The sequence below is a fragment of the Acanthaster planci genome, linkage group LG09 (genome assembly GCF_054643075.1).
Source record: "Acanthaster planci isolate LZ-2023a linkage group LG09, COTS_SCS, whole genome shotgun sequence".
Lineage (NCBI taxonomy): Eukaryota > Metazoa > Echinodermata > Asteroidea > Valvatida > Acanthasteridae > Acanthaster > Acanthaster planci.
This window is the reverse complement of record NC_141785.1, coordinates 13,200,101-13,212,798: the sequence shown is the minus strand read 5'-3', so window position 1 is coordinate 13,212,798 and position 12,698 is coordinate 13,200,101. Positions and strand designations below refer to the sequence as shown.

Below are 12,698 nucleotides of genomic sequence, written 5' to 3'. Positions count from 1 at the left end.
TACCCGTGTCGTTGTAAACCATTCGATATAGAAGGGCGGTCATTTCCGGCTAGTTCGACTTCCACCGGCAGAAGGTTTTTCCCCAGCGATATTTTTTTCTTCGCCATGCATGATGCTGCACAGGGTCTGTAGTGATTGATTGCATCAGTCAGGCACAATTAGAAATTTCGATTATCACGAAGCAATTCAGTAGGACCATCACGTGTACAATTATGTGTAATTCTGAAGTTATACCCTTCTGTTTCAGGGAGAAAGATCACTGACAATGTCCACAAACTGATCATCCCTCGTTATTTATACACACTTGGCTTTAAACTCCGTAAGTATAGAGTAAAGATATGCGTAGCAACCCCAAAACAAACGATTGCCTTATTCATAAGCAGCCAACAAAAAAACGTCACACACGAGGAAATTCTCAGTGAACCTGTGAATAAAATCTTCCAATTTTCACTGCAGGTGGGACTCAAAGCCCGCCCGTCTCAATGTTTTTCTTTGCAGAAATCTTTGTAAATCTGTACTGGCGAGTGGGGGTGGGGTTGGGTTTGTAGGATGACCAGTGAGGGTGGGGGTGGAAACAAAATGACACTGTCATTGTTTCTTTGACACAGCCATGACAGTTTCTTCCTCAACAATGATGTTTCAGTCACTGTCCCTCCTAGCAGAGCCCGTATTCCCAGTCCGATGTGCTCTACAACACGAATTCGCTTTAAAAAATGTATAAGATGGCAAACCTAAGATCCTCTCTGGTATCCGTTCTTCGGGTTCCCTTCAAGGACCCTCACTCCGCGCGAGTGCTGAAAATGGTTCCAAATCACAACGTCAGCCTTAGTACACGTCTAGACAGCCAACTTCCAACTGCTCCAGACGGGAAAAAAATCAAAGGCGAGAGAGCAGACTGAAGTTCATGATGGGCCAAAGACAATAGCATCGGAGCACGGGTGGGGAAGGTTCGAAACAAACGAGAATCCATCGGACGGAGCGAACATTAAGCAGAAGAGCCGGGGCTATCTCTCGGCCAACAATAGGCGCACGCGCCGGCACACATGCTGCGAAACCAACAACTCGTGGGATCGGCGCAGCCCCAACTCCAGATTCGTCACGAAATATGACTTGTGAGAAACCGGCGTGATAATTACATTAGAGGGTAAATTGGGGACATGGGTAAACTGTGTGCGCGAAAATGGCATGGGAAACGAAACCATAGTTGGGCAGCAACGACTTTGTACCATGCCTACTTCCCTAATGACAGACCCAACATGGGAGTGAATATTAAAGATGGATTCAACGAAAACTTATTTCTTCGCATTTGCAATACTTTGGTGTACCTATCAGTGGACGTGCGATATTTTTCTCGACCTCAGTGAATATTCGATAAGATCCATCAATTATTGAATGTAAATGACCATGCGAAAAAAAACCAAAAATCAGTAAACATTTTTCTGTGATTGAACATGAGAAGGAAACTTGGATTTAAGTGAATAATTCAGTTACTTCGCTGGGTTGTTTCTGCTTATTCTTGTCACTTGAAATGGAAATTCATATGTTACAAATGACTTTTAGGTATTACAAACGCTAATCGTTATCCATGGTTTGGGGAGTGTAAATAAACACTTTATTTGAAATTTCAAAGTAAAAATTCAAAATTCTTTGACATATCATATGGCACGAAATTCTATTCCAAATTAAGAGTTACAAATCAAAACGAAAAGTCGGCTAACACTGTCGACCTGGCTTCTAAAAGTACTATGTCAGGGCCCGCTTCACTGGCAGCGAGAGAAATTCGCCAGCTACTGGTCGCTAGCCAAACGCTATGGCATCACGGATGGCGAGAAAAGGCCCTCCGACCCCGCCAAAACCGCCACGTCGTTCATCAACGCCGGATCAGATGTAACTGCAAAATGGACGAGCGCGCCAACTGCACCGCCGAGCTGGCACGATAAAGACGGCTTGCTCGCACTCTGTCTAGTTGCGTGTCTGACAGTGTAACAGCCGGGCTTGGATTCCTAATCCATATGGATTTGGGTTTTTGTTTTATTGTTTTTGGACATCTGTTAACTATCTTTCATCGACCTGTGGCAAATGTCTTTGTTTGAAATGGGAATCGTCTCATGAAAAATCGACGTTTTCACCTTATTGAGGAATCATGAGTCTTTGCACTGTGCATTTATGTCGCTTTGATATTAAAACCGTTGAACGTAATTTCTCATTGTATTTTTCAGTTGATACTTCATGCATGATTACATTTGATCGTTTCAGTGGACAATATACTTATTTATTTCATTACAGATTAAGAGATTATACCTAGTTTTGCAGCTAACTTGGAAAGGGGATTTTTACCACATTTCCGGATTATTTTTGGCAGCTATACTTGAAGTAATGCTTTGACAAGATATTGACCTGATTTCTGAATCGACATTATTCAATGAAAATGTCACACAGTCCCATGAACATTTAATTATTAGTTACCCCTGTGGTTGACATATCGAATGACCAAAAAATGTCCACACACAATCATTTTGTAAAATGCTAGAAAAGACATGTGGAAAGGTCGGTGTTCTCCAGAATCAGCTCCAATCATCACGAAACGGAAGATATACACATCACCGCACAGCATTGCTAACACGTCTGACGGCCTTCCCCCTTTGTTTACTGTGTTTTCACCAGCAGATTATCTTGAACTCGATGCATAAGTACCAACCGCGCTTTCACATCGTGCAGGCCAACGACGTGTTCAGTCTTCGCTGGAACTCCTTCGTCACCTTCGCTTTCCCGGAAACAACGTTCATCGCCGTCACTGCTTACCAGAATGAAAAGGTATACGGTTCTCCTTTAAACTATATGGACAGGAATTCATCGGTCCCATGTTAAGGACAAATAGTCTGTAATTTAACTGTTTTGCTACAATATTATGTACTTGGAACTTCTGTTTTCAAAAATGACCTGCAGCACTATCAAAATTTTAAGCAAATGTTTCTACCTTGTGCTCTTTTGCCGTCACAGTTTTTTTTTAAACAAGTAACTGCTAAAAATAAATATGGCCAGCTGTCAGTACAGAACAAGCCAAGTAAAAGAACAATTCACGAAGGTCCCACGCAGGTATCAGCACACCACATAATAATACAAGATCTACTAAATACTAAATGAAAACACAAGCCTATTTAAAAACTAATTGGACAAATGTCCATTTTGAACAAATTTGTGGTGAAATCAAAAACCAATCAAAAGGTCATATCTCTGCACACTTTGGCCGTCCATACAAGTTTTAGGCAAAAAGAGAGTGGTGTATGATGTGATGCCACTGTCTCTATGGACCTCTTTCATGTTACATTCTGTCCATTTTGTTCTATCTGCTTGCTTTCCTGAACGACTACCAGTATATGTCCTCTATTGTTCCATTTCTCCGTCTGTGAGTCTGAGTCTAGGACACTCGCTGTATTTCTCCTCATTCTACATTTACCATGCTCCGTTTGTGTCTTGTGTTCACTCTCTGGTTGTGGGTCGGTTTCTCATAGCGCTTTCTGCTTGGCTGATGACGTTCTCATAACGCAGTATCATTCGGTTAGTACAACACAGACTGTCCCAAAGAGAGGCATGAATACACTTGAGGAAAAAAAAACCGCACGATTCCACCTGAACTAGTTCGTAGCGACATTTTTATTGGTTCAGCCAAGAAAAACTTTCACACCCTGTTAGTTCTCCTCCAAGGACAAAGAATGTTAGTTTTCCACCACGGGAGTAATTTCATTTTGCCAATCTTTTCCTGAAATCCGTGTCAGTCCGCGCTTCTACATGGGACGCCATTGTGTTCGCAGTCCAGCTGTAGATGGTGCCGAGCAGGCACTCAATTAAAGCAGCGACTTTTTTTGACGCGGGAAATCTCGTCCGTCCCGACCTGCCGCAGCGATTTTGTCTTGTAGAGATATTTGCACCCCGTATGCCCGTGGTGGGTCTTTTTTTTTCGGTATGCGTGCATACGCCGGGTAGTCCTTGAGTTCTCTCTACCCTGGGCTTTGTTCTGCTCCGCAGTTTCCCCATCTCTCTATCCAGTCTCTCAGTCAGACTCTACACCCGATGTTGTAACAACTGATCACGACAATCGAGGGGAGGGGAAGACCTTATTTTTGCAGCTTTCCAGCTTCCCCCCCCCCGTCTCTCTGGTTTACTCTCGTCTGATAGTTTTTTCTATCCCCGAGCCATCGAATTCGAGCTCCATTCGATAGCTATCACGGGCTCGTGATTGCTTTTCTCGGTCCAGGAGTCACGGCAGTGCAGCCATGCGAGGCAAATGCTTCTGTTGCGTTTTCCGATCATGTGGGCCCCTCCCCCTGGCGACTTCGGCGGTCCCCGAGTAGACCGCGTTCACAAGCTGTCATCGGGCGGGGGCCCGCCGTGGACGGAGGGGCCGAACGTTTTCTGTTTCCGACCCGGCTCGGGCAGCGTCAGTGGTACGGTCAACGTTGGCAAACGCGATCGTTGTCGTAACTCTACAACCTCGCAAATGCAGCGTGTTTCTGAACTAAGACCGGAAAATATTTGCCATTAGACTGACGGGGAAAGCCAATTAAAAGAAAGAAAACTAATGGAAATCACGAATCCCGAAACACCATGTGGTTTCATTGTAAATAACTGAAAGAGATACATGTACACGAAATTTTTCTTACAGCATTTATATTTTGATCTTAAATTTGGTCTATATTTCACGCAATGTTTTAATTTTTCGGCTGTCACGTAGGCCGTATGCTCAAAATGTGCATTTCATTCTCCTTTTGGTTTAACTTTTCAATGATTGCTTAATGTTCATGTTATTTATTTAGGGTCATAAGCCAAAACTGATGGGAATCAATTCATCCTGAACTGAGTAATTAACATGTAAATGCATGCTCAAAATGCCATCTTTGCATCGAGTAAATACAGAGTGACAGTAACTGAAGCGAAACGCAAGTCGAATGGATCTCGACTACGGTACAGTTCATCGTGTTTGTACCCGCAAGCAACATCCCATTACCTCATACATTACATATAGACACGCGGGGTTACACCCGTGACGATCGCCGTTTAAACAGCCAGGGGAATTACCACCGCCCACTCCCCCGACTAACTCTATCCTTCATGATGTCCAGATTATTCCCAGCTAAATTGGATTTCCCTGAAGTTGTTGCTGGCATGGCGGTTTCGCCCTTTCGTCCGCCGATCTTTGTTTGGTAAATCCCCCCCCCCTCTCTCCCTCTCTTTCCTCTGGTAATTCCCGTGGGCTGGCTGGCTACTTTCCTGACCGGGCCCGCCGCGTCAGGGGACATCGCATCGGTTACTTGCCTGGAGGAGGGCCGGGCCGGCACACGGTGGTCGCGACATGTCCCAAGTTCACGGCACGCTGGCTCTTTGGTTCGCGGTCAGCGCTCGTGCAAATGAGCAAACTCCGGCGGGCGTGCACTGAGACTCCCGGACGGAAACTCTCCATAGTCGATCGGGGGCTCCCAAGGGTGGTCACGTTATACCTCGCGGACAAGCTACGTTAGCGAAATCTGATGCTAACTTTCCCGTAAATCTTCCAAATTGATATAGAAGAGAAGCGAGTCACGGAAAGCGTGGATCCATTTCCCAATTATTGTTTAATGAAGCCTCAAGTTCGTTTTATTCGAGTGAGACCAGCGTGCCGTAACCTACATTAAGTCCCATCGTGATTTTCACTTCCAAGTTTCTCCTCCATCCGCTGCGAGTGGGAACAAGAGAGTGCGTTTTTACGTAGCATAGACCATCGACCTAAAATACCTACAGACCAGCAGCATGCCTACAGAAATCAATGCCTGGATACTGTAATTTTGACAGAGCCCGACTAAACATGTCTATGGGTGAAAGTAGTTCAACCGTGTGCAGAAGTCTAGGGAACAGCGAGTGATACCGAGTTGAAATTTCGGGTGATAACGCAGGGACTGTGGTTTGAAAATAATGTGAAGCGTTGACAACATGCTGCACAATTGTGGTTTTGTTTCGATATCTTTCAAAAGTAAAGTTGTTCTTTCCATAAATTGAAGATTTGAACACTTCCACTGTCTTCCGTATGTGTCGCACACCTTCAAGAAAACATTCAGAAAAATACTCAGGATAATGTGCGATTTTCGTTCTGAAGTTATAAGATCATTCGCTACTGTTCTTTATTCATGGCCTCTAATTCACGTTTGTTAAAATACTACCTTGCGTATTTTTAAAAGGTTTTGGAAACGGGGCTGAGCGCTCTTTCAGATAAACTCGAGAAAGTGTTTCAAATCAAATTTTATCTTTAAAAATGGTCATTAAGATTTTTGGAATTTAGTATAATTTCACCCTTTGTGAAATGGCAAAATTAATGCTGAAGGGAAACAGCACGCCATGTTGGTCACAAGAAGACGGTGCACGTTTGGCGGTTGGTATAGGACGCGCTGTTCGCTCGTCGCGCAGAGCCCGAACACTGGTTCTTTGATCAATTTTGGATGAAATAATAAAGTGTTGCGAGAACATTTTCAGCAATGAAGAAGATTAAGACAAAATATCGAATTGATAACCACCACATCGAGTGAGCTCGCACGCCTGGCTGAAATTTACCAACAATGCTCTGCGCGCCGTCAGCTGTGACCCCGTGTGACGTATTTCCTTCACTAAATTCTATGCAAGGCCATCAACCCTTCAGCGCCCTATTCGGGCGCTGGGGTACGAGCGAAGACACGCTGAGCATGCTCGCGCCACCAATTTCTGTTTGAAAGTATGATCCGCGACTTCACCAAGAGATGGCAGCAGTTTTCTAGAAACGGATGCTCCTTTGGCGGGAACTGAACTTCGCTGGTTCACGGAAGACTATGAAATGCACGCTTTATACGGTCGCGTCGCTACCAACAAAATGAGCACTCCCACCAACACGGCTCTTTTCAACCGATGAAGAAGTGCTTCTACCTAAGGCGCATTGCCATCGCGTGTTCGCCGGGCGCGTGCACAAGCCCGGTTGAAAATCTTCCCACCAGGCTGAGTCTGTCTATCTTTTGTCAGTCAGGGTGCACTTTAACTCCTGGTGAATGGACCCTTTCATCCACAGACACACGATATCGATAGACACTTAGACTTACAGTTCGAATTCCAGACTTCTTGCAAATTTCGAGATCTGCGTGGTGTCCAACATACGCTGCCGTCCACGGTTTTAACCCGAACCTTTCGGAAATCACTGTTTTACACGCAAGATTGGCATGGCGGTCCATGCGTTCATACGTCTGCGCTTTCATCTCACTATCGTATGCCTTTCTATTTATAACCATTTTTTCAACTGACTGCCATTGCTTTAAAGTCTTTGCTTGTGCACAAATGTCCGATCTCGGCCACACTGTTCCCTTTTGAAGAAAAAACACACACACTGAATAGCCGAAAAAAGTGCGAGTTCAGCTGTATGTGCAAGGTATCACTTTGTTGAGCCACGAAGCATAATTTGTTAAAGATATCTGTTTGGCCTGTTAGTCTTCGGGTAAAAATTATTCTCAGCAATTTCTTCACCTCTGCGTTTCTTTTTTTTTCCCCAACACACCTACTCTCTTTTATTCTTCTGTATTTTGACTTAAGGCGTACGTTTGTTATTCTTTGAGCATCCCGTATCTCTTGGCACCCTGGCATTAGAGCCAGCCATTTCTACCACATCAACCATCCCCTTCGGAACTTCTTCGTTCTCTCTTGCTAGTATCAAGCCCTTGACCCAGGTATCCTTTTGCCTCTCACCTCCTGTCTAAACTTGCCGCGACCTCCATCCGTCTCCATTTCTCTTGCATTATTCCGTCCTCTCCTTTCACCACAACCTCCCGTCATCCATTTCCCCCATCCCCCCATACAACCCGTATCTCCTTCCTAAGCTCGTCACGCCCGATCGGCCGCGTCTTGGCCAAGTTATGAATATTGATAAACGTTAATTGAGATCTGATAATCCCGGCAGAGAGTCTCGACTCGGCTGGCCCGTCCGCCAGCGGTCCCACACGGCCCGCTCGGAATAATTCTTCGTGCTGCTCTGCGACTATCACTAGCGGGGAATAATATTTGCTGAAGCTCCTGTGGATTTTTTTGTATAACCCTGAGTTTGTTCAAACAATTAAGTTCTTGTATGATATACTTTTTTTGGGGGGGGGGTACGATCAGTTTAGGCCATGCGCGGAGTTAGTTTCCATGCGTTCCGCTTGCGTAAATCCTCGGGAAGGAACTATGGCACAGTTGCAGTGAAGAATCCGCTCGGCCTAAAATACCGGTACCCCCATAGCTAAATAGTCAAGTGATTAAATATTAACACACTCTTGATATTTTAATTGAGCGGAAGGATACGCCAGACCGAAAACCCGACTTATTTTTCAATTCGATTATCTTGAGTCTTTTTTGACAAATTCTGAATAAGCATGTGGTTTGTAACCTATAGAATCTGACACAGCGCACGATTGCAAATTTCTGTGATTGCCTGGCCTGAGCGACTTGAGTTGACGGAAAATTTCACCCGTGGTTTGTGATGTTTGTTGCCTTAAAATGCAAAGTGCGCTATTAGTGTGAAAAATGGAGGCATTTTCATTTAGTATTTAGTAGTAGTATTTATCATTAATTTTAGTGTTTCCATATCTGCGTCAGATGTTTTTGCGAATTGTTTTCGCACTGACGGTCAACCGTAGTTAGCCACCTGCTGGTTGGCAAAAACTACGAATGTGCTGTATACAGAGAAAAGGCTATATCATAATGAGGATTATCCCTCACCTTTACCCAATAGAGATACGTACGTAGTCGCAGTGCAACTATATTTTGAAGACGAACCAAAAAGAAGGAGACAAGCGTTTTAAATCCACTGCCATGAAATAGTTTCCCAGCTTCTGGCGACTGGAGTGGGTGTACGGTCTGTAAATTAAATGAATTGAATAACCTTCGTTTAATATTAATACCGCCTAGAATATCGATGAGAAAAGCGTCGTTATAATATAGCGCGCATCATTTTGCAAATCGCGTCACATGCGTGAGCTTTGTCACTTTTGAAGCGCCCTCTGGACTTTGACGAAAATACACTGTTGGGCACAAATCCATTGTTTTACGTGCAAAATCCATACAGCGCGAATCTTGTAATAATTTAACTGTTTGTATTTCGCTGCTCGTTCCAGTGAGAGACTTTCAGACGTTGGTGGCAGCAGACATACTGGTCCCTTTTCATATATGAAAAGGGAAAGTACTGCGCTTGCTCAGAACAATATGCGAGCACGCTCAAAACAACGCGCGCATGCTCAGAATTGTTAAAACGGACCGATATGTTTGCCGCCACCAAGCGTCTCAAAGTCTCCCATTAATTAATGAAGCAATGTAAAGATCTGGAATGGAAAACAACATTTTTGTAGTCGAGTCTATTACAAGTCCATGGAAGTCTATCACAGATCTATCTAAAGCTATCCAGTTGCAAGCCAAGTTACAAACTATTCAAAACAATGAACAGCGACAATACCCAGTTACTTATGACTTGCCTCATAAAAAGGACTTGTGAAAAAGGCTAGCGATAGACTCATCTCCATCACAGGAAAACAACGACACTGGCCGGACTTGCGATTGCCGTGCCACTGAAAGCAATCGTTGAGCGGCAAGTGTCCGGGGTAAAACCTGTCACGTGATCACTGCCATTAGGTAGACCCCTTATAGTAACGGCGAGAGCATTGTACAAGCTAGGCCGTGTCTAATTATAACTTGGCTTCAGCTGGATGATAGCACAACTATCTATTGAAAAATGCATCATGGTGCCACTGGGTGGCGGCCTCCATGGTCGCAGATCAGAACTGTACATTGAGAGAGTAGCGACAGACTAGTTACCGTCCCGTACGTAGTCTCCAGACGTCTTACAGAAGTCCTCCGTATGTAGTGACCAGTAGTGGGTAATGAATCTGGCAGAATCCTGCCGGGTGTATGTAAATGAGGAAACGGTCCCCGCTCAATGCACGCATCGAGCAGGAGCTGATAGCATATTTCGCTTTTTCTTCTTCATTACCGAAGACAACTTCACTATATGGTACATTTATCTGAAATTTAACACAGTAATCACTGATTTGAAAGAAATTGCAAAAATGATTTATCAATGATAACCATTGAAAAATAAATTACCACGCTGTGATCAACAGAGGCTTGGTAAGGAGAGGAACTTGTATTTCATTCGCCTCCACGCTGAAACGTGTTTCTTGTTAAGCATTGTTATTGGCCTGACAAAATATTCACGCATCCAAATTGACAGGACCAATCGCTCACGTTAAACAGTAGCTAGCTTCCAGTCCCTATAGGACTAGTCCAGAGAAGTGCCAACATCAGACTTTGGAATCACAATTGCTGTTACTATTGTGTGCAGTACGGCATGCAGCTATTGTGTGCTAATTGTCCATGTGCAGTGACGCATAATCCACCATTTTGGTTCCAAAATTTGGGACACTCATGTCGCAATACGTTATATTTGGCCACATGGCCGTGTACTGCTGGAAGGAAACCGGCCTTTGACGGCTTTCTGAGCGTAGCTGGCAACAGTCCCTCCATCGATAATACAGAGTTATATTATCCATGTTGTACTGTCATACGTGCCTACATCATGCAAATAGCCCCATGGGGAAACTTGTGCGCTATGGAAAAATTATGTGAAGCCAGAGTCAAGTATGGGCAAGTTCTATCAGCAACAAATAGTCAACCAATGGTCGATTTTGACTGGTAACCTATGCATTAAATAGATATTGGGCATCAGGGAAAACCGACCAGTGGTTAACACTTGCTGCTGATCGAACTTGCCCTATAATATTGGGACAGCTATTATCTTTGTCCAGAATGTCAGGAGGGAGGGCCAAATGTTTCCTCGTCTCCTCTTATTTCTGCTTCGCTGCACACCGTAATGGACTCTTCCCTTTTCTTCTCCCTCTATTGGTTCTGTTAATTTACAGATCACTCAGCTCAAGATTGATCACAACCCATTCGCCAAGGGTTTTCGGGACAACGGCATGGCACGCAAGTAGGTATCTGTGTTTGTGTATACTTATATACTCATCATTTTATGCCTGACTGATTGTTAATGAGACAGTATGATGGCCACAGCGCCGTGAAACCATAGAGGCGCGCTCTCTCTATCCCTCTCTCTGCACTTTCAGCGACTCGATGTTTCACCAAAATAGGACCCCCCCGTGACAATTATGATCTCTCACTGACCTGACGTTCGCGAGTTGCGATTGTTCTGTGCATTTAGTCATGCGCATTACGGTCAGTGAGTCCGTTTTTCACAGGGTCCGATTTTCACACTACACGTGGGATATGGTCACACTGTATGAACATATCCAATCAACGGTTAGTTCATAGCCAAGTATCATTTCTCTCATAGCTGACTAGATTAATAAAATAGATCATGGAGGTACAGACTAGATTTAGATATACATATCGAGTGGTGAGGGAACTTTACTGTCTTCCGTCTTACTTGTCTTCCAATATGCTTCTTATCAGTTGCGCACCTAGGATTTTTTTGGGGGGTGGACCGGCATTTACCTCCCTCCGAAATAGCTCATGATGCTCAAGCCCCTGCACCGGTTGCGGCCATAGGATAATGGGATTTAGGGCTGCGTTGGGGCGAGTAGTTTAAGCTGTAGATGGACATGTACATTGAGGCTTCAGGTTTTTGGAGGGCAAGCACCCAGGGCCCCTCCCCGGTGTGCCACTGGCTACTAATCCTACTCTCTACACGGTGAGCAACCTACATGGGCACATTCAAATCAAACTTGATACATGTAGTTCGATATTCACATCTGTCCACATCCAGTCCTTCTGCCCCTCAAAACGCCTGAAATGGCTGCCAAGGTTATATTGTAAATGTTGTTGCAACCTGTGCTGGACTTGGCCGGTGCATAGCATCCGGCCGTTTTTCACGTTTGCTTTTATCGTTCTGTTTCACAGGGGTTCCAGGTTAGCACTAAAGCGAACTACAGCCACCAAAATAGAAGACCTGGACGATAAAAGAGGTAAGGAAAAACACCTTCTGTTGGGAAATAACTAAATATGAGGGTTTTTGTGAAAAATCATGTAGTATAACTTTGTAGACCAAGGAACATGTCTTCAGCTCATGAGTTTCATTTCTGAACATAATTAAAATTACATTACGGCTATTTGGGATCAGCTTCAAAAGCAATTAAGTTTTTTGTTCTGATTACCTAGAAACGTTTTACATTTTATTTGAAATAAATACTGACGAGGAACCAAATTCATTCAGTTCGTCTTTGCAACACAATAACCGAGATCTCCCTCAAGTGTTTTCATTTAACTCATGCCAACAATTCGAGGGAAACCTGGTGGAACCCGACGGTTACAGTATCATCCAATGAAATTGAGAATTCATAACTTGCACATAAATCATTGTGTTGAGATAAAGCAGGGGGTGTAATTTGAGGTGTAATGGATCACAAATGTTCTGCTGATGAGGAGCTAACGGCGAGAGGAAGACCGCCGTCGCCCGAACAGTTCCCGTCTTAATTACGGCATCAGAAATTCAGCAGCTCCTCCGACGCTGATAGACCTGCATTAATGGCCGTGCAAGGCCTTATAGGAATCCGCTGTCGCCCTTAAAAGATGGGTTAGAGGGGCCAGGGCGCAGCCGATGCCGCGCAGGAGAAGCAACTCATGCGGCAAAAATATAATCTACGAGCATGTTGAGAGTTTGCAGGCTGAGC

General features: G+C 44.3%; 1 protein-coding gene across 2 annotated transcripts in view; it reads left to right on the top strand.

Moving 5' to 3' along the window:
* LOC110982267 (uncharacterized) overlaps nucleotides 1–12,698 on the top strand; it is a 48,385-nt gene that overhangs the window by 30,287 nt on the left and 5,400 nt on the right. The window contains exons 4-6 of one of the 2 annotated variants that reach the window (XM_022240566.2): nucleotides 2,668–2,814; nucleotides 10,932–10,999; nucleotides 11,929–11,993. In XM_022240566.2, coding sequence (XP_022096258.2) covers nucleotides 2,668–2,814; nucleotides 10,932–10,999; nucleotides 11,929–11,993 — 280 coding nt within the window. Of the gene's footprint in view, nucleotides 1–2,664; nucleotides 2,815–10,931; nucleotides 11,000–11,928; nucleotides 11,994–12,698 lie in introns of both variants that reach the window. The other variant, XM_022240565.2, reaches the window with a different exon arrangement.